Source organism: Callospermophilus lateralis, chromosome 2 (assembly GCF_048772815.1).
Source record: "Callospermophilus lateralis isolate mCalLat2 chromosome 2, mCalLat2.hap1, whole genome shotgun sequence".
Classification (NCBI taxonomy): domain Eukaryota; kingdom Metazoa; phylum Chordata; class Mammalia; order Rodentia; family Sciuridae; genus Callospermophilus; species Callospermophilus lateralis.
The window spans coordinates 27,291,186-27,313,113 of NC_135306.1; the positions used below are offsets into that span (position 1 = coordinate 27,291,186).

A 21,928-nucleotide genomic window follows, 5' to 3' on the forward strand; every position below is an offset into this window, starting at 1 on the left:
CTCCCTCAATCCCACGGTTGAGTAAACTAACAAAGCGGGGGAAAAGAGATAGATTCAGTTTAGAGGAAGCGATTCCACCAGCGCCTTTGGCTGCCCAGAACACAGACTCGAGTCTTGGTCTCAGCTGAAGCCCAGTTGGTCGCAGCTGTAGCCCAGTTTCCCGCTCGTCTGAGGCTGGCAGGTCAGGGCCGGGGCAGTGGGTGCGGAACACGGACCGCGGACCCTTTGGGTCTGGAGCACTCTCCACCCCAGCCTAGCGCTGCCGGCCGGGTCTGCGTCGCCGGTTTAAGGGGCGGGCCGCAGCTCCACGTGCTTTCTCGCTGAGTGACTGAACTACATAAACAGAGGCCGGGAAGGGGGCGGGGGAGGAGGGAGAGAACAGGCTTTGACCGATAGTAACCCCTGCGCTCGGCGCAGCCGAATCTATAAAAGGAACTAGTCGCGGCAAAACCCAGTAATTCCGAGGGAGAGTGAGTGGGGCCGGGACCGGCCGAGCAGAGCCCACACCTCTCTTCCTCTACGCGCGTGGGCAGGACAGGGGGCTCCGCAGGACCGCGCAGCCGAAGCCCATTTCCAGGGGCGCTTTGCTTCCCGTTTTTCCACACTTCTTTCTCTGCCCTTCACCGGAACGGTTGGTCAAGGGGTGGGGGGAAAGAGACGCAAACACAAAAGTGGAAAACAGGTAAGAGGCTTTCTAGAGATTCGGACATTGTTTTGCTTTGGGGCGGAAGAGGCTTTGGGAAGTACCCGGTTTCGGGGACTCTGTTCCCGGCCCCCACATTCCCGCTTCTTGCAATACAAATGGGGTAGGAGCGGTGTAAAGGGGGAGAGGATGCCTGCTGTGCAGACCCCGGGTCGCCGCACTGCTGCCACCCTCGGGGCTCGCCCTGCCAGGGTGTCCGGAGAGCATCTCTGGGCATGGAGAACCGGGAGCAGTACCTTGGGCGCAGTGAGGTCGGGGTTTCCTGGGCATGCTGGGAGCGTTGCTACTGAGGTGGGGAGAGTGGCAGATCGGACGCAAAGCGCTTCCCTTTGTTTGGAAGCGCTGGGGCCGGCTGGAAACCCCTCTAGCTGCGAGTGAGCCGGCGCCCACGGGGACAAATGCCGGCTTTGAGTCCTCACTCCTTTCTTAAGAAACTGGTCGGTGTTGAGCTCTGAGCTCTGAGCTCTGGATCAGCTCAGCGCCCCAGGACTGGAGAGGCTCGTCGTTGTATCCACAGAACTGGAGTAGTTGTGTCCCAAACGGAGTCCGATGTGATATGGCTTGCTTGAGGCCCGGGGGCTTTGTTAGACCTGGGGGTCCTGCCTGCAGTTTCCGTGCGCTCGCGGAGCGGTTGTCCCTGGCACAGAGGGTGGGGGTGGGGGAATGAGTTTTGTTCCTTTCAAGACTTAGAAGAGCCTGCGGAAACCAGAGCCGTGGGACCCATTCTGCTTCACCTTCTGCCCCATCTTCTGCCCTTTGCTGCTTGTCCCTTGGGACAGCTTGAGGACCGGCGCGGGTGGCGAAGCTGGGGCGAGGTGGTGCAGCGAAGTGACCGCGAGTAACCCCGGCGGGCGGCGCAGAACTCGGAGCTGGCGGCTGGGCTGGGCTCTGCGCGAGGAGATGGGGGCTGGGCGCCGGCTGCCAGTGGCCCCTGGAGAATGGCCCGCAGCGCCTCCTGGCCGGGTGGTCCAGGTATAGGCCGGTGGCTGGAGCAGGGCGGCCTCCACAGTGGTGGGCTTCACTCCCGAATTCAGACTGTGAATCTGGTGAAGACCGGTGGTTGCAGACTGGAGGAACCCCGGAGGCTCAGGAGAAAGAAAGCCCATCTGAGAGAGAGAAGAGAGAGAGAGAGAGAGAGAGAGAGAGAGAGAGAGAGTGTGTGTGTGTGTGTGTGTGTGTGTGTGTGTGTGTGTTCGCCTATTTCTCGACTCCCAGGCCATTGCTAAACCAGGTTTTTGGAGAGTTGCCTGGATCGGGGTTGTGTGTAGATGCCTGTTTTTATCAGCACTTATCAGAAAGAAGGAAAGAAATAAGATTAAAGTTAAAGAAGAAAGAAACAAATATCTGGCACTAGATGTAATTGGCCTTCCTCTATTCCCATGGATATCACCAGCTTTTAAATCCTCAGATTTTTCAATAATATTGCACATTAGAAGTGGATGGTATATGTATTCATATAGTAGAGGACAGCTTTGGTATTTTTAAAAAAATTTCTTCGGTGATGGGAATCACCATATCACTATTTTGGTTCAGTCCTCATCTCCTACAAATATCTGAAAGTTTCCCCCCCCAAGAGCAGAGTTTAACTCTTTTACAACCAAGTTCTGATTTTCTTTTCAGACAAAATTTAAATGCCTACTAAAAAAAAGTACTTAGTTTCTCATCTCGCCTTTTATTTCAGCCTGCTTTTCTCAAACTTACCACAAAAATAATGGAGGCTTTCTATTGTTTGCAGCATTCCTTTAAGAAACTCTTCCCACATTAAAGAAATACTTGGAGAATATTCCTTAATAGAACATCTTCAGTTACTAAAGTAATTTTTAAGTACGAAATTTTCATTTTTTAGACTGTTTCCCAAATGTTTCCATAACCCATTAAAATAATTAACGATGAGGAATTTTTGGAAAACCCTGGTTTCACAGAGTGAATCAGTATTTATTTGAAAACAAGCAGTAGAATCAGAGGAACCAGGGAAGAGGGTCTCTGGCCTTCATGATGACCACAGTCCCTTTATGGGACAAGAATTGCTACTATAGTCAAAGTAATTAAAAAGTCCCTTTGCAAAACAGCATTTTCCCAAAATGACATATCTGACTATGACCCAAGATATATATGTCTTGCCTATAGATGAGCATTTGAAATCTCAATTCTTACAAGTATTTTGATTGGCATCTAAATGTAGGCTTATAATGGACCTTGGGCACATTTTGGCTTAGAGGGTATTTACAGTTCATGTGAGACAATGCATTAGTCTGGAATTGGAAAAGAATACTTAGGGCTTGGTTGTTTCCAACCTCTGGTCAGGAAAAGTTCCAATCCAAACATTATTAAAAATGAATGAAACTCAGCAACTCAAGCTTTTTATTATTCTTTGTAGTACCTACCTTATAGGAGAGGGGTTGGATATTTTTACATTTAAACTATTTGAGGGGAGGGTATCTTCTTCTTCATAAGCCAGGATGCATGTGCTTATTATATTTGTAGAGGCAAATTGTTAGATCTTTGCTATTTCAAATTTTAGCTATTAAAATAGTTAAATGGACACTGGTCTCGAATTCTTTATAATCATGAGCCTTTGGCTATCTAGAAAATACCAAAATGCATGTTGTTTTGAAATTTATAAAGCACTCTAAGTCTAATATTAAAGAACAAAATTATAATGTCCCATATGGTAATTACTCCGGCATCAAATTTTTTTGGGGGGGGAGGGGTACTAGTGCTTGAACTCAGGGACATTCAACCACTGAGTCACATCCCCAGCCCTATTTTGTATTTTATTTAGAGACAGGGTCTCAGTGAGTTACTTAGCACCTCACTGTTGCTGAGGCTGGCTTTGAACCTGTGATCCTCCTGTCTCAGCCTCCCAAGTCACTGGAATTACAGGCATGCACCACCTCTCCTGGCCAGCATCAACTTTTAAAAGATGCTTGTTTTATATAACTGTCCTGAGAGAGGGCCTACACTAAAAACTGAAACCATCTTCACATCTGCAAGTGAAACTAGCATGAATGCTCAAGTTATTGCAGTGTTTATGTAGTAGACACTTTATATAGCACTGTGTCAAGTACTGCTCTAAATGCTTCTCAAATACTAATTTAATCTTTAAAACAAACTCATTATCTTAATTTTGCAGATTAAGAAGCTCAGAGGCTAAATTGTCCATGGCCATACAGCTTGCTGGTGGCAGAGCTTATATTTGAACTCAGTTCTAGAGTTCTTAACTCCTACATTAAGTAGACCAATTTCAGCTTCTATGAGAAGGGAACTTTGAAAGATGCCCAGTGTGCTCTCTTTGTATATCCATCTGCTATAGTCCTTATCAGAATCTACAACCTTTATTATATATTTCCTTGGCTGCCTTGAGTGGGCCAGCCAAATTCTCTTCAGCTTGTTGAGACCTTGGTTGCAGAGGGATTGTGACACTGCACGACACACAGTGACATTTACTCAACTCTAATTTTTTAAACTTGGTTTAAAATAAAAATGATATGATTGCTTCAGCCAATTATTTGTGAATAATCTGTGATCTCAAAAGTGTTTTTCTGTGTGATATACAGTATAGAAAATGGAATGGTGGAGTATTTGGCTGAAAATGTAAGGAACAAAGAAAAAGGGAAGAGAAATGTTAGCTTAGCTATTAATCCTAGCTTTGGTGAATTTTTAAAAAATTGGTTATTATACAGTGTGATTCTTACTTCACTTACCCCCTAAATGGGTTGTGAACCTTTTGAAGTAAGCTATTTCTGTTACTGCTATTATCATCTAGAAATGAAATCAGCTTTTTCTTAGGTTTATTCTCTAGAAGTAAGTACAGTTTCAGAGTCCGCCTTATAAAAGTGAAATAGAACAGAACACTGCATTTCTTCTCAATTGGTGTAGCAAATTAGAAATAAACTCTTTGAAAACCCTTCTCAGTAAAGCGCTGTATTTACTCTTGACTTAGTGTGTGCTGAATGTCCTTTCAAGGGTTTTACATGTGATAACTCAGTTCATGCTCATATGAACCACATGAGATGCGTCCTATCATTATCTTTACAGATGGGGAAATTGAGTTAACTAGCCTGGTTATGGTCCCAAGTTATCTCCTAACTAGTTCCGCTTGCATGAGTTTACCAATCTTGGGGTTAAAAACTTTGTTAAAATATAAAAAAGTTTTGATAAATGAAGTACTAGCAAAAGGAAAAAAAAATATGGATCTTCCTTTTGAGTATTTTCACTTGAAGATAGTGTCCTGAGTTACCAGCACAGATGTTATTAGAACTACATTTTAGAAATACGTGAAGCTAGTGGATGCAAATCTCGTATGTAAGTGTTTTCAAACCAGGGCCTTCAGTTACTCTGCATCCCATTAAGACCATAAACTATTAAAGCAAAGAGCTTTTACTGTTAACCATGCAGGAGCATTACATTTGGTTCCCAAGACAAACTACAGTTAGAAGTCCTATCTTTTTCCATTCTGAAGAGGAACTTGGATTCAAAACTCTGAGAGGTTTTTGCAAACCTACTTTAAGACCTGATTTGAACATCACCATCCTCACCTGGGGTCACACTTCCCTTCCAACACTGAGTTCAAATTAGTTATCCCCTTCTTGCCCTGCTGTACTCTTCATGTCCTGTATTTAGTATTTTTTAAAATTATAGTTAACATTTATTTGTCTTTCTTTTGCACGCATGCTTCTCTAAAGAAGGTCTTTGACTCACTCTCCCCTGTCCTTAATCATTCCCAGTTATACGGAAGGGGTTTAATAATAAGTGGTGACTTGCACAAATGCAACAGAGAATGGAACCTCATGCTTGTTTCCTGTTTTCTTAAAGTTTTTTGAGTGATGGGATAACCACTGAAAAGTATTAGCAATAAAATTATAGGACAATAACTGTAGTTTAAGCTAGGTTTATGATAGATAAAGTTTAGTGCATATTTAAATTATTTAGGCAAGATTACTTCTTGTAGAACAAACAATTCTGTTTTGCTCAGTTTCATTTCCCTTTTGGAGGCAGCTGTGATTTGAGCAAATGTGCTAGTCTGTGACATTCCACATTTAAATACTTTGAGTTGTACATTGATTTATTTTTATGGAGAAGAAGGAGAAAACTCACCAAGTAATTCAGAGATTTAAGCACTTTTTTAAAAAACAAAATAACCTGGTGTGCGTCGGATCTGTTCCTTTATACTTTTGTTTTTGTTTCTGTTTTTTGGTGTCTGTTGAACTATGCAATGTTTTCTATGCCAAATACAACTTCCAAGAAGCATTTGGAAGTCAAAGCATTTTATCTGGCTCATCTTAAAATCAAGATGTTTTATGATAACTGGTATTTATTATATGCCATTTTCTAGGTTTGAATTTGCTGTTAGTGATCCATTTATAAAATACCCTTTTGAGGCTATCTTTAGAATATTTATTTAGTTCTTTCTAAACAAGAAAATAGACATATTGTTTCAGGGCATCTTGAACTACAGTGCAGATATTATGAAAATGAGCATGGATATTAAACTCAAATTAACATATATTGGAATTCTGGTCCTATCAGTGAATATATGCATTAGACAAGTTGCCAGTCTCTTTTTACCTCATAATACATATTTAACCTGTTAAATATGTATTTTTTTTGTGTGTGTGCAGGGGGCGGGGTGCACGTTTATACAGTGTTAAGCATATGATATGATGCTTGGACTATTGCTATTCATTTTACACTGATTTTTAAAAACTTGATTTTTAGTTTACTTCCACCTCAGACTGTTTTATTGCATGTTACTTACATTGATATCTCACACATGGAAAAAGTAGATGATAATTATTGAATCAGGTTTTAATCTTACTAATGGTTATCATTTTGGGGGACAGGGGCTCCTTAGATAATTTCCTTAGGATGTGTTGAAATTTATGGATTCTCTCTTAAGAAGAAACATGCATGGGCTCATATACTCCAGATTCTATGTTTAATTACAGTATATTCAGAAACTACTCCAAAATCACTAAGAAACCATGAGGCCCTGGGAAAGTCATTTTACTTTTCTGAGATTTAGATTGTGGGCCTATGATAGGAAACTTCATGACTTTTAAAAAGCCCTTCAAGCTTTTAGGTCCTCTGACTCCAGGCCTGTACATAGGAGAAGGGGCAGTCTTTTGATTTTGGACATCCAGAGATGTGTTCTAAGGGACGTATTCAGCATTATTGTAATGCCTCGTGTGATTTGGAGTCGTGGGGAAAAGCACCCCAGAAATGCTTCAGAGCATTTCTGAGGAAGTGAGGATGAAAGAAAGGAAAATAATGGAAGAGGAAGGTGGAGGAGAGAAAGCTGTTGAATTTGCCTATTTATCCATATTGAGGGGACAGAGAGTTGGATCAAAGACCCAGAATGAGGTTCTTATCTGAAATGCAAAGAAAGAAAGTTGGTTCAGTTTTAATAAATTTCAATAGAGCAAACTTGGTTGAATGAAGACTCTTGTTTTCCCTGACTGACCATTTGGAAAACCCCTCCGAAAGAAAGTATGTTTCCATCTTGGACAGCTCCAATTTGGGCATAGGTTTTGCTTTTTATACTTAAGCCAGGTCAAAGGAAAAAAACAAAAGACTGCTAAGACTCATTCAGCCTCCAAGAATATAGCACGGGTGCTTGTGCTGGATGAGAATTGGGCTAACTTTATAGGGATATTTCTAAAGAGCTTGGAAGAACTTCATTGTGAGTAGGTGGATAAGACCCATTACTTCCTAAAATATTTCCTGAATTTGTTGCTTCAGAAAATCATATTAGGACTGGAAGGAAGAACAAAAGGTTCTTGACAGGGTTAGGGGATAGGGAAAGGAGCTGCTAAGAGGTTGCTTGGGTGTCAAATCCTTGCTTGTTCTTGTTTTGCGAAGTTCCTTTTGGGGACCAGGTTTGGAATAATTTATTTTTATTTTTTATTTTTATTTTTCTCCACGAGTCAAACTAAGCTTGTTTTCTTAAAGAAACGAGTCTCTGGAGGTGGCAGTTTGAAATCGATTGGATCTGGTATTTAGATGATCCAGATTTGACATAAAGGCAATACTGATGAAAGCAGCATTATTGGGAATGCAGAGAGAAAGCAAAGGCCCAAACTGATGAGCTCAGATGACCTGCAGACCTTTCTTCACTTTCAGACACAGGGCATTGGAATGGAGGTGGCAGTTTACTTTAGCTGGAGTGTGGTTGATCTCTGCTGCTGGGAAAAGGATGTAAGAGGAATTACACGATTGACAGTCACAACAACAACTACAAAATATTTACATATTTTGAAATTAAATGTGCTAATATCCAAACAGTATTGTTAAACTGAAATTCATTTGTTCAGCAAATATTTATTAAACACCACGTACTATATAAAATACTAGGCTCTGAACAAATGTCAAGACGGGTAAGGATCTGTCACTGTAAATGACTTCTTTAGCTTGGCATTCAAGGCTCTTTAAAACAAGCTTCGGATCTATTTTGACAGCTTTGTCCCAGATTATAAGAAGTGTATTAGAAGGAACTACCTGGTGAGTGACTGACGTATTGTATTGCTCAGTAACTGTTTAAATGAATCTCCCTCTACAGTTTTTATCTTTTCTCTGACTTCTGCTTTGAGAACTTCTTGCTCCTTGATGTTCTAGAATCTCACATCCATCTTTCGTGTTTGCCTTTGTTTTCACTGTGTCCTAAACTCATATATTTGCCTACTGAAATTTGACCCATCAACCACACCATGGCTAATGAAAGCCCACTGTGAGCTGGGGCTTCCTGCATATCATCTTTTTATCTCATTTAATATTCACCCAGGACAAGTAGCATTCAAAGTGGCACAAGTTATTTAAATTGGCTTACATTTTTGTAATCATCAATATATTTTAAAAATTAACATTCCATTAAGCCTACAATTTAACAATTGTTGTCATAAATAGCAGGTAATTTAAAAATAATTAGAATGAAATTGAATTACTTTTGTTGAGGTCTGTCTATAAAATATTGCTTTCCAAAAGCACTAATTAACTCAGAAACTTGCTCTCATTTTCTTAAAAAGGGAAATTGTCAAGAAAAAAGAGGTGCCAAAGAAAAGACTAAACAAAAACCTCTCCTTTATGTAATCAAGGTTTGAGCTAAAGAAGTGCGAAGCAACAATATTTTCCCATTTTGTGATTCAGTGTTTAGTACTGTGCCTGTCCACCTTCACTCTGCAGGTCGGCTGTGCTCACATGATAATAGCTTCTGTGTGCTGTACTTACTCTGTTCCAGGAACTGGATACCCCTCTGAGTATCACTTTAATCTGTCTTGTGTGACTCTTTCACATTTGAGGAAATGTTGAGGTTGTCTGTTTTAGTCCCATTTTCCACATGATACACCTGACAGATAGAAGTTCATGGTTCCTGTATCTGGCTAATGGCAGAGCTAGGGATTCAAACTCAAGTCTTGCTGACTCCTGAGTTTGTACTGTTTATAACTTGCTGCATTTGTGTTAGTTTTCTATCACTAAGACAAAATACCAGAGACAATCTACTTGTAAAGAGAGAAGGCTTATTGTGGCTCACTGTTTTGTGGATCCAAGTACCTCAATTGGCCCTGTGGCGAGGCAACACGTCATGGTGATAGTGGTAAATAAAATCACTCACCTCATGGCTAGGGAGCAAAAGAGAAAGAGGAAGTCTCTTAAGTCTTTTGTGTCTTTAGTCCGGGCTTCTTTCTACTGTACCCATAGAGTAGTCTTTACAGTGCCATGTAGGAGAGAAAAAAGAATTTGTATCTATAAATCCTGTCCTTTTTAGCTTAAATTGACACTGAAATCTTAAATATCAGGCTGGTCTCATTTTTTTTTTTTATTCTATCTGTTAGGCCAATTTGAATGAGAAGGGAATATTTGTAGAAATCCCGAATGTTGAGAATTTCCAGGCATTGTTTCTTTATGCAAAAGTATAAAATCCTGTGCTAATTTTGCCTGGTTAAGAGTAGTTGTGATTTGAGGCTATATATATATGTGTGTGTGTTTGTGTGTGTGTGTATAATAATTTTGATGACTGTGTTAATTGTAGTAAAGGACCTTAAGTTCAAAATAAAGAAAGCTTTTGGTCAAGTAGTATTTATTTAGTTGTCAGTCTTGCTGCAGGATTTGCAAATTTAATGGAATTAGTGTCATTTTCCAGTTTATAGTGCCAGTAACATTTCACATGGTCACAGCATGGCTTTCTCCTCTGGGGAGCAAATGGAGGGTTGTCTGACACTTGGTTCAAATGGCTTCCATTAAGGGGAGTAGATTGCCCCAGGAGCCTTTAGAGAGGAACAGGGTTCTTGTCCTCAGGCGGAGCTGCATCTGGGGAAGTTGGCTGTCTCGTGAAGTAGACACTTAGCACACTGTTACTTAAATGCCACCATAAAACCACAGTTGAAAAACAGGAGACTAGCAGAAGTTCCGCCTAATAATTTAGTTCCATTTTTCCTTGAGTACATTTTCCTTGATATATGGAATATTTGACTTGTGAAAATCTTAACCACATTGACACTTTTTACAAGGAATAAACAGAATCTTTGATAATAGTGGAGTAATACAGGTGTATTTCCTTTTGTGGGATCCTCCCAGATCTCAAATAATAGTGTTCATGTTGCAAAAATTTTTTTTTTTAAAGCTAATAGCCTTTTAAGTTCTTGTTTTTCAGAATCACAAGTAGAATGTGGATTTAAACTTATGATCTGATTCCTCTTTCTTCTCTTAATTTAGTGAGGCTGCCAACAAAGTGGCTTGTTTTGGTTTACTTTAGAGGAGGACTTCAGTTATTAGGCTTGGAGGGCAGGACCTGTTCCTGTGTGCCCTGCCTGGCACCTTGATGAAATCCTCACTTATCTCATCAGCTGGCTCTCACTGGACTGTGAAAACAGAGGTGCCTGGGACACATGACATCCTGCACTGCCTCAAGAGCCGGCTGGTGAAGGGTCCTGGCAGTGGTCACACACTCTCTGAGCAAGAACTAGATGTGAGCCTGGAGATTAGATGACTCAGTTTGGCCAAAGTGGAGGGAATAAAGTATTATTATGGAAAAATCTTATACAGGTGTCAACAGCTTTTGAGTGAGTTCTTGACCTGAGCCTGTGGGTTTAGAGTTCAAGCTCTTGGAGCAAGACTGAAATTCTCGTATTTTAGGGTGAGCACCTAGGGAAGGGGTCTCTGTTCGATGTCATGTTCACAAGGGTTCCAGAGCTTCTGCCTGGCCAATTCCATATTCTCTCTTATTCTTACAAAGTTAATGAAGATGAATGACTTTCTTAATAAACTACAGACACTTTGAGGGAAATTGAAAGAAATGTTCTTCTGTCTAAACTTGTTCTTTGAACACAACTGGAAATATTTCATGGTTTTGGGTACTGGAACCTTTTCTTTCTGTGAAATTTCTGGTTTGTTACTGTAGTCAATCTACCTTGACTGTTTTCTCATCCCTGAGGTTTTTTTCCCAAGGGCCTCATTCTACAAATGTTTATGTAGCACCAGGTCATCCTTGGGCTCAGGATGGCAGAGAATAACATATGGAGACACAGTAGCTTGCTGCGTGCAGCTTATAATTTAGTAGGGCCCATCTGATAATTTGATCTATTGGAGATTATTATAGATATCTTTAAAAAAAGTTATAGGAATTACAAGACTCAGATTTCTAATATAAGGAGTGGAAAACTGAAGTATTTGCTGAAGATTTGGAGGAAAGCAGCTGTAGGTTAGGAAAACAGGAGCTGAGGGCTGGGTTGTGGCTCAGAGGTAGAGCCCTCGCCTAGCATGCATGAGGCACCAGGTTCAATCCTCAGCACCACATACAAATAAAATAAAGGTATTGTGTCTACCTATAACTAAAAACAAATAGGTAAATATTTAAAAAAAAAAGCAGGAGCTGAAAGCCATGAAAGTGTGAAGAACAGTACAGGTGAGTAGGGACTCCTGAAAGGGAATTTTATGGTAAAACAATGGCCAAAAGTGATTCCAGGATACCCAGATAACACTGTCACTTCTTCCAGTGAGCTTGCTGGGCATTGGAGAAAGCTCCAGTTTGCTCTGGAAAGGCCTTTAAGGGAAATGATATCCCGTGAAGACAAAGAAGAGAGATTCCTTTACTTAATGCCCCACCCTTGCTGGGCCCCACCCTGGATGACAGCTTCACTCTGCAGGTCGGCCTTTCTCATCACGATAATAGCTACTGTGTGCTGTACTTACTCTGTTCCAGGAACTGGATAAATGCTTTATACATTATTAGCTCTACTTTATGGAGAGAATACAGGGACTCAGAGTCACTAGGCCCAGAGCCAGTGAATAGGAGTGTCAGGATTCAAAGGTAGCTTCTGTGACTCCAGAACTGTCTTTCTTCCTACTGGACCAGTTGATTCAGGAAAACAGAAGAGTTAAGAATTGGGGGAGTTTGCTGCATAGCAGAATAAATTCAAAGGAAAGGAAAGAGTGAAAGATTTGGGTTTTCCTATCCCTCATATCTTTGAGCATTTTTTTAATAAATATATGCTCTTTAGGCTTGGGGAATGCTGGATGTCTGAAGACCATTTCAGAGATTAAGCCAAACGAATAATTTTTGCTAAAAATCATTTTCCTAAAATCCTCTTGGAAAACCATACAACAGGGAATATTAGCCCATCAAGTGTTTCTGCAGCTCACAGATTGCTGAGTGGGGGTTGTTTGCTGGTGTTTCTATAGCTCACAGTGTTTATAAATGCGAGAGTCCTTGTTCTTTAGGTTGCCTTTATTCTGGCATTATCATTATGGTTGGAAAATGTGATTTTTTTTCTTATGACCTAAAATGCTGACAGTTGTTTCTTTTCTAAGAGAAAGTTTCATTTTCTTACGTGCTACATAGACTCACCAGAGAAAAAGTAAATAGTTGTTTTGTTTGCTGAAATCTTCCTTTGAAGGTTGCTCTTAGTGGAAACTAGTAGGGGAAAAGGGGATCTCTTAAGAATTCTCCATGATTCTACTACAATGAAACAAGGATGTGGGTTTAAAACAGGTCTTCTTCCACAAAGCCTGACTCTTCAAAGATTTGTAGGTCCTAAGACCATTTAGCTGGTAGCATCTGGATTTTTGAGAGTAATGCATAGAATCATTGGTTGTCTAACTGTCAATGACATGATAGAAATAGCTTTAAACTTTCAAGATCTCCTTTAAAACAGAATTGTTGATAACATGAGAAATTATGCCTCTCAAGCACTAGTTACAGCCGGGCGTGGTGACACATGCCTGTAATCCCAGCAACCTGAAAGACTGAGGCAGGAGGATTGCAATTTCAAGGTTAGTTCCAACAACTTAGTGAGACCCTGTCTCAAAATAAAAATAAATAAATAAATAAATAAATAAAAAGGCCTGGAGATATAGCTCAGCGGTAAAGTGCCCTGGAATCAATCTCCAGTACCCCCCAAAAGAAAGGCTAGTTATAGATTTATGCACTATTCTTGGATTTCTTCGTTCGTTTTTTTTATATTCACTTTATAGACACTTCATAGAAAATTGGCTCTTAACAAATAATTTTGTCTGGGGAATTGGATATGTATTCCTGAGTGAAAGAAGGGTGTGCCGTTATCATATCTTATTGTTACTAATAATCAAGTATGCATGATGAATTTGGTACTTTTAACTCCCCACCTCATGTTACAGACAGTTGGAATTAATAAAATTCATTGGATCTATGTATTTTTAAAATGGGCTGTGTGTTAGTAGAGCTTCTTCTAGAATGATGGAATTCTTCTGGAATAGTAGAATGACTTCATTTTATCCTTGACATTTACCTTGGATGATTTCTTAGCCCTTGTTTTTTCAAATTTGAGTATTAAAATTACAATTTGGGGACACAATTTCAGGGGGGACTGAGTATCAACCCTTTATACCATGGCCCTTTGGTAGCTCTCTTTTTAATTCAGGGTGATGTCATTGGAATTGAGGGTCCAGGGGATGGTTGTAGAGTTTATAGGGTGTGTGTGTGTGTGTGTGTGTGTGTGTGTGTGTGTGTGTAGGAGTGCAATTTTAGGGGCACTAGCAAGTATGGCTTTAAGGACAGAGAGCCCATTAGCTTCTGGAGGCCAGAAGAGTTAAAAGGAGGCAGTCAAAGTAGCCTAAGGCTTGCTAAAGCTGAAGGGTTAGCCTGGGAGAAATCAGGGATGACTCAGAATCCTCTTCTGCCCCCTTGGCAGCCACATTCTGTCTTCAATCATGGGTGCTGAGCCTGTTTGAGCCAGATCTTCTGGCCTTTAGTAACCTCATTAGACTTTTCCCTGAAGATGGCTACTGATCCAGAGATGGCCAGTCAGAGAGGCAATTAGAGAACAGGCCTTTTCCAAAGCAGGCATGCTCTGCTGGGCTTACAAGTTTCATATCCTAATATTACAGGACCTGGCACATCTCTCTGGAGCCTGGGCACATGATTAACATCTGTGATTCTTGCTTTTGCATCAACATTTCATAAATTGATGGTCAGTTGAGCCTTAGCACCGACATCTTTCTGTTCATACGTGATGTCATTTATATTAAACTCTTGCTTTGTAGTTTACTGGCTAGTTGTTTATTAACATAAAACATCTAGGACACTAAAAATATGTACACTCTTTGTCCATTTCTTACCTCAAGTAAGAAAAGGATATTTATGAACAGTTTCATCAAGAGAGATACTGAGCTGTTGTCAGAAATTGCAACTTCTGTCTCACTTCTGGTAATGATGTGGAAACTTGTCTTAAAGCACAATATTCATGTATACATTTCTCTCTCTCTCTCTCTGTTTTACTTTTTGTTTAGAGAAATAGCTATCATATAATCACTGGTTTTGAAGAGTGAAAATTAACTACTGCCTGCACATTCTGGATATGTGAACTGTTTGGATAGAACGCATAAGAGAAATGTGTTCAGAGGAATAAACAGTCATAGGAAAAATAGCTTGGTGGGAAGGAGTAGTGCGAGTCATTGAAAAAGTGATTTCCTGAGCTCCCTTGGGGCAGCTCTAAGTCACTTGCTTCTGGGTTCTTAGCTTCTCTACCTACATGACTGTGGGAAGGATGTGGTAGGATTGGGTCTCCAAAATCCCAAGGCCCTCCATCTACTAATACAGCAATCCGACAGAGTATCATCTTGGGAAAGGCCCTTCTCTCCTGCCCAGAGGGGGTCGGCTCCTGTCTCCTTGGGTCCTGACATTGATGTGGTCCCTGCCTGGAGACCTTGTTCCTGGGAACATGCCTGATTAAGGCACGTGTACTGACTGCCACCCTTCAAGAGGAGCCCAGTGCCAGAGCTCTCATGCTGGCCATTTCTTGCAAGAAAGAGCAAGACCAGCCTTTTGTTACTTGTGAGGACGGCTTCTGGTAGCAGGGCAGTCCTGCACAAGTTCCCTTCCTCCTTTTCCGTAGACAGACTGCGTGCTACAGAGAGTAGAGCTCACAGGAAGGAGTTCCTGTTTTTCTTTCTGCTGTGCCAAATTGGGGGAAAATAAATCCTCCCCCCACCTTGACTTTTTAACTCTTCCTTTCTTCTTTTTTAAGTTAAAAAAAAAATTTTTTTTAAACTCTTCTTTCGTCTCTCTTGGAACTGGACATGTCAAGTTCAAAAGGGAAAAAATGTTTTGGTGAGAAAGGGAGGTGAGGAGAATAGCTTGGAGCCCAGGGTCATCATTTCTCCTGTCTTACCAAGCTTCTTGTGAGCTTTTATTATTATTGTTATTGTTTTAAAATTATTTTTATGTTTTATTTTTTAAATTTTGTCCTTTTGCAGCATCACTGGGCCTGACTGACATTCCAAGTACTGGTCTAGGGAAAGTAAAAAGGATGTCTGATACTGGCTGTTACTTCAATGACCTCTTTGTGGGTAGCATATGACTGGGCCACTGTCACTTCATTATTCTCAAGATGCTTCCTCAGAGGAGTTATTTTCCTTTCCCTGTTATGCTCTGTGTCCTTCCTCTTCACCCACTGTCTTGGCAACCCACAGTTATTGTCTACTTTCCATCTCCTCTGCTAGAACAGAGATCCCATGAAGGCTGGAAGCTTGTGTCTCTTGTTCCTTGCTGAATCTCTAGGGTCTTGCAAGCACCTGGCACGTGATAGATGCTCGATAAATATTTGTTGTGGCTAATGGGAGCCTTGCGAGTTAAGGCTGCAGTTGTGTGTGGAATTAATAAGTAGTTATGAATGTTTATCTACTTTTTCTTTTCTGAGGGGATCACACAATAATCAGGCTTTCTACTCTGCGGTTCTTAGATCTTCCAAGGTGTAATTTGACCTCTAGGCATGTTAATTATTATAATAGAAGGCAGATTTTTTTTGGTGTGGGGTTTATTGATATATAATTTACATACAGTAAAATTCACCCCTGCAAACTGTGCAGTGGGATGCATTTTCACAGATGTACTACCACCACTCTTCTAATAGAGAATATTTCTATGCCCCTGCGCATTCTGTCCTCTTCCCCTGCCATAACTCCTGGCAACCACTGTCCTGATTTACGTCTCTTTTGTTTCACCTTTTCTAGAATGCCATATAAATGGCTTATTTCTCCTAGCATAAGTGTAATTGGGATTTATGCATGATGTTGCATCTATCAGTAGTTGGTTCCTTTGTGTTACTAAGTAGTATTCCATTTTTATTTATTCTCCTGTTGATGCACATTTGGATGGTTTGCAGTTTGGGGCTACTCTGTATAATACTTCTGTAAACATTTATATTTATGTCTTTGTGTGGACATATACTCTCATTTTTTAGAGGGTAAATACCTAGGCTGGGATTGGTGGGTGATGTCCCGAGTATATGTAAACCTTAACAAGAAACTGCCAAACTTCTTAAAGTGGCTCTTTCATCGTGTATTACCACGATCCGTGTCCTGAGCTCCAATTACTCCACATGTTCCCTAGCACTTTTTTTTTTTTTTAACTTTCAGTGGGTATGTAGTGATATCTCAGTGTGGTTTTAACTTGCATTTCTCTGCAATGTGTGATGTTATGCATCTTTGCTTATTGGGATGATTCTATTTTTAGCAATCTTTGGTATTCTGTAGATATGAATAGCTTCAGAATATCAGTGGCATTTGAAGTGAAAATTTCAGAAAAACATTCGTCACCTTTGAGTAGTTAACTTCTTCCGGGTCCATGATGCCTCAAACAAGTTTGAGATATGGAAATTACCAAATTCTGGCCAGGAGTGACCCACCTGAGTGACTGAGGACAAGACCTAGAGAGCCCGCCACTAGGACTTGAGTCTGAGGATTGGCAGAAACGGATTGCAGTGGTCCCTGCGGCTTTGGGAGGGTTGCTCAGTCCGTAGCTAAGCCTGATGTTTAAGGGAAGCAGATTTAGATTCAATTACAGTTTCCAGGATGCCCCAGGAGCCACCTGGCAAGCTCAGCAGTCCTTTGTGACCCTCTTCAGTGTGAGGTGGAAGCCTGCTGTACACAGAGCTTCCTCTCAGGGGACAATTTGTCTGAATCAGTTAGTAAAGCTTGTGAAATCAGTTACCACAGGCCCGTGAATGTCACCACCCTTGAATGCTGAGACCCTATTTCTCATGTCTGTCATTTTCTTAATTAATTAAGTCACCATCCCCTGAGTTTTGCCTGTATTGTCTTTGAAAACAGTCATGAAGGAACCGGGACCCAGAAGAGGAATATACTCATATAAGGGAAAACAGAGGTCTCCCTGGGGCCACCTAGGAAGGGGAGGTGGTCAGGAAAGGAAGCTGAGGAAGTGATGACGAAGTGGAGGCCCAAGGTGGAGGAAGACTTAGCCAGGGTGACAGTGCTGGAGAAAGGACAAGGGAACACACCAGAGAATTTCCAGCGGTCCTTGAGTGTTCCCCAGCCTCTGATTCAGAGCTCCAGGCATTGCTGAGCAGGTGGGGAATGGAGAGAGAGTAGGCTTGGAGTCCCAGCCAGGAGGCCAGAGGCTGGTGAACCTTGTGGAGGATTGGACCTCATCCTCAGGGCGGTGAGGAGCTGGAAAGGATTGTGGAATGGCCTATTTGGTTTGGTCAAAGAACTTAGGTGCTGTGGGTCAAAGGGGTAGATGTGGGGCAAGACTGGAGGAAGGGAGGCCAGTAAAGTGGCTGTTGTGGTTCTCCAGGAGCAAGATGAGAGTAGCCTATTGACTGGTGATGATTGTGAAGTGGGATCCTTTCCAGCCAGTAACTGGAAATGTGTAGAAGGGCAGGAGTGAGCCTGCTATGCTTTGAAACATTGAGAAATCCAGTACATTACGTAGTACTGGCTTTTTTTTTTTTTTTTTTTTTTATGGTTTCTGGTTTTGTTTGTTCACTTCCTTGGAAAACTGATGTGGTAATGTCCCTTTGGCTTTGTTACCTGGGCAGAAGGGTTCAGGCATTGACAAACCCTTCTCTTTGGAGAGACTTGCTCCCAGCCTTGAGCATTGTGCTCTGAGATGGGGGCGGAGGGGGCGGATTGTGTAGGAGGCCAGGAAATGCCAAGGTGGGCGGGAGGAATTGGGGCAGGAAGCCTGCCTGTTTGCACACAGGGAATCCAGAGTCCAACTTTCTCCTGGTGCCCTGGGCTACTTCTTGCTAACCATCCGTATGTCTCTTGAGGGTCTGTGGGGTCAGCACCCATGTTTGGAGACCTAAAAATGTAATTTTATATAAATGCCGTCCAAGAAACCCTCTCTTGGTTTTCCTTTCCTCCTTTTCTCATGAGCATTCTGGTGGTTCTTCTCTTCCCCTGAGCTTCTCCGGGCATAGCTGAGGGAAGGAAATTCTATACTTGGGTTCAGCCCTGGAGACCCTGGCTCTAGGCCACTCAGATTTCATCCTTCTTACTGGATCCCTCCTTCCTTTCCAGGAACTCACAATGGATTTGCTAGAAATAATGGAATGACCAGTTTGAACAGGTTGGAACCATTTATCTGGGTTATAATAAAACAGAGAAATATAAGTAGGAAGATGGGAACTCATATTTCTTTGGCAACTTAGGTTTTGCCTTGGACTGTTTTGGGAACTTATTTTTTCTCATTTAGTCCTCGGATTGCCATGGCAGGCAGGTATTATCACCCCCTTCAGCGACCCTGAAGCCTTGGCCATGGACACATGCTTGGGAAACTTGGGCTAATTCTGCTTTCTGTTGGTTAGTTCTTCCATTTTTAATAGCAAACTTTGTTCTAGATTCCTCAGTGTTACCTTGGGGATCTGAAAAGATTCCTGTAGTATATAAATCAACTAAGTGATTCCCTGAGAGAAGCTTTCTGCAGGAGAACAATCTAGTTAATCATTTATTTTTGGGGGTGGTTCTGGAGTACAAACCCTGTCCTATCCTTAGCCATTTACAAAACAATTTGGGATTATAAACGCGGGCCTCCCGATGCCTTTCTGGTTCTCATGCCTCGAGTCCAGTTGACATCTTTAAACAAGGAACTGCAAACCAGTGTGACAGTTCTGGTTTAAGTCTTTCTCTTTGTGGCATGAGAAACTTTGGAGGTTTGTGTCTGTTAGCAGTTTGCTGAACAAATAATAAAGAAAAGATAGATCTTGACTATCTCGAAAGAATTCCTGTTGTATTGGATTGCTAAAGAACGAAGTAGAATATCTTATGATAGGCCATCCTTTCTTCTCAGACACTGGAAATTTCCTCCAGTCTCTTTGCTTCCCTGGAAGTTTTTAATCAGAATCTTTGTAGGGTGGGGAACAAAGGATAATACTCTACTGCAGGGTGACTTTGCACTGAGATCTCCTCTGGATTCAAGGATTTTTGGTCCAGTTTTTGGTTTCTTATCCATAAATGGTTTCTACATCCTTAGCTCCTTTTGCTGTTGGTTCCTTAGGCCTAATGTCCCACCCTGTGCCACTAGAAGCCACAATCATCATTTATTTATTTATATCAATAAAATTGGTTTCTGGTTCTGTTGAGGGTTCATGACTACCAAGTGCTGACAGGGTACGACTTTAACCTGTGTGTGCCACACTCTTCTCTCTCTCTCTCTCTCTCTCTCTTTTCACTTTTTATTTATTTTTTGCCTCTTTCTCAACTTTAACTTGAGCATAATTCCTTGGGATTATTTCAGCATTCAATAAATACAGCTGTTGGGTGGACAGCTGGAACACACAGAATCTTGTATCTCCAGTTTATGAGAACTCCTTGTCCCAGCGTGGTGAAACCCTTCTCCAAAGGAGGCAGCTGTGACACCTGACAAGGAGTAGTCAGGCCGTGCGACCAGGTGCAGGTTGAACAGGGCCAGAAGTGTGCATATGCCCGGGCCGTGGGAGCTTGTCAGTTTCACAGGTGCTGCGCTGTGTCTGCCTCAGCAGCCCTTGCTTCTCTATGGGATGTTGTTTTCTTTCCACAGAGACGCAGCTCTCGGGTTGTCTTTATCACCCGGGAGCCAGATATTGTGGCATTTCTTTGGTGCTTATTCACAGTCATCAAAGTCACGTTGAGGCTTTCCAGACAGGGAAACTGCTTTATTGATGGTGCCATTTATCATTTGAAGGACCCAACTTTGTGGCCACATGAAAATTTTGTCTGCAGTGAATTTTAGGAAATAGCATAATAGTCACGCCAGGCTTGAGGCAAAATTTATCAATGCTGCTGACACTTTATGTAAGGGGAGCTACTTTCTTAGAGAAGGGAAACAGGTCTGGGATTCCAATGTGCCATTTCTGTCCTCAGTGTTTTGATCACCTAAGTTTGCTCCCTTGAATCTGTTTTTCTAAGTGCATTTTTCATTCCCAAATGATCCCACCAATGGAGTTCAAATGATTAGGACCATAATAATTAGCTCCCAGTCTGCTGCCAGAAAGCAGCAGTTTGAAGCCCTGTTTGCTGGAGTATCCTGAGGCTGGCTGGAGTCCAGGACACCTGACCATGGAGGAGCAGTTAGGACGTAGACTTGGGTTTTGGCGGTCTCAGGTGAGAGGGCTGGAGCCACCGCCCTCATTGGTGTATGACTTTGCATCAATAACTGACGGCTGTCTCCTCTTCTGCTTTATCTTTCAGTTAATGACCAGCCACAGCGTCTGCTGTGAGCTTCGGCCAGTGCCTCCAGGGCTCCTGAGCCACACACAGGTTGCTTTGGGTGCCGGCTGAGGTAACATGGCTTATTGGCCTCAGTTGAGGTTGCTGCTGTGGAAGAACCTCACTTTCAGAAGAAGACAAACAGTAAGTGTGGGTTTCTCTGCGGGGCTCTCTCATGCTTTCCTCCATAGCGGGTTAGAGGGGGGAGGGAAGGGAGTATTCTGGATTTCCAGAGAGATTCAATGAACCTGGCACTTGTGGACCCAGGACTCTGCGATCCTGATGTGGCCTTGTGGCTTGGCATAGAGGGAAGATTTGCAACCAGGCAGGAATATTGTCTTTGGTTCGTGCTAGCCCCTAGATCCATGAGTTCTGACTTCTGAAACCTAATAGATAATTGCCACTGGCCACCTCACACCAGTATTTCCTTTTGCTATAGCCCCGGGAGCTTCCTGGCTTTCTAAGAGCAACACATGGGCCCCTGTATTTCTGGGAATTGGGAGTGCAGTGAGATAATGGCACAGCTTTAGAGATCAATTCCTGGATCTCTTGGTGTCTGTGCTCTGTCCTTCCAACTTTGAAGGCCTGGAGGAATATGATAAGCAAGGCCTGTCTTATTTCTGTGGAGGATTCTATGCCTTTCACCTCCCAGATAGGTCAGTAATGCCTTGAGTAATCCTGAGGAGGTCATCTTTAATGCACAGGTGCTTGGTATTTTTCCAAAGGAACAGGAGGGCTAAAAGGCAGGGTGATCTCCCTGAAGCTCAGGCATCAATTCTTTGCTGCTTTATCTCTGGCTACCCCTCCTTAGTGATTCTATGTAGTCCTCCTGGCTTAGCTACATCTCTCTGTAGTTGGTTTCTAAATCTCTCTTTCCTGTTCTGCCTATTTCCCGAATTCCAAGACTGCATCCCCACTTCACTGTCTTAATGAAGCTCAACTTATCTGGATCCAAAAAATGTTCATCTTTCAGAAACACAAATAGCAGTAAATAACCTTGGAGAGAATTTATTTCAGTGTTTCTCAAAGTAGAGTGATGCTTGGACCTTCCTTAAAAGAACCAAAAATGTCAGGATACCCTTTTGTTCATGTAATTTTGATTTTAATGTTACTTAAGTATGCTCATATATATAACTAGATATATATCTTTTATAGGCTATGATATAACTATATGACCCATGTGTATTTTTACAAATTAAATGCAAACAAAATCGCAAAAAAAATACAATTAAAATTTAACACAATAAATGTGATAAAACAACTGACTCT

General features: G+C 41.8%; 1 protein-coding gene across 2 annotated transcripts in view; it reads left to right on the forward strand.

Annotated features, from left to right (window-relative positions):
- The first annotated feature begins 380 nt into the window (after positions 1-380).
- The window catches only part of Abca1 (ATP binding cassette subfamily A member 1), a 131,080-nt gene continuing 109,532 nt past the window's right edge, over positions 381-21,928 (forward strand). The window contains exons 1-2 of one of the 2 annotated variants that reach the window (XM_076845735.2): positions 381-682; positions 20,642-20,803. In XM_076845735.2, the coding sequence (XP_076701850.1) occupies positions 20,738-20,803 (66 nt within the window). In that variant the 5' untranslated portion in view covers positions 381-682; positions 20,642-20,737. The remainder of the gene's footprint in view (positions 683-20,641; positions 20,804-21,928) is intronic. The other variant, XM_076845734.2, reaches the window with a different exon arrangement.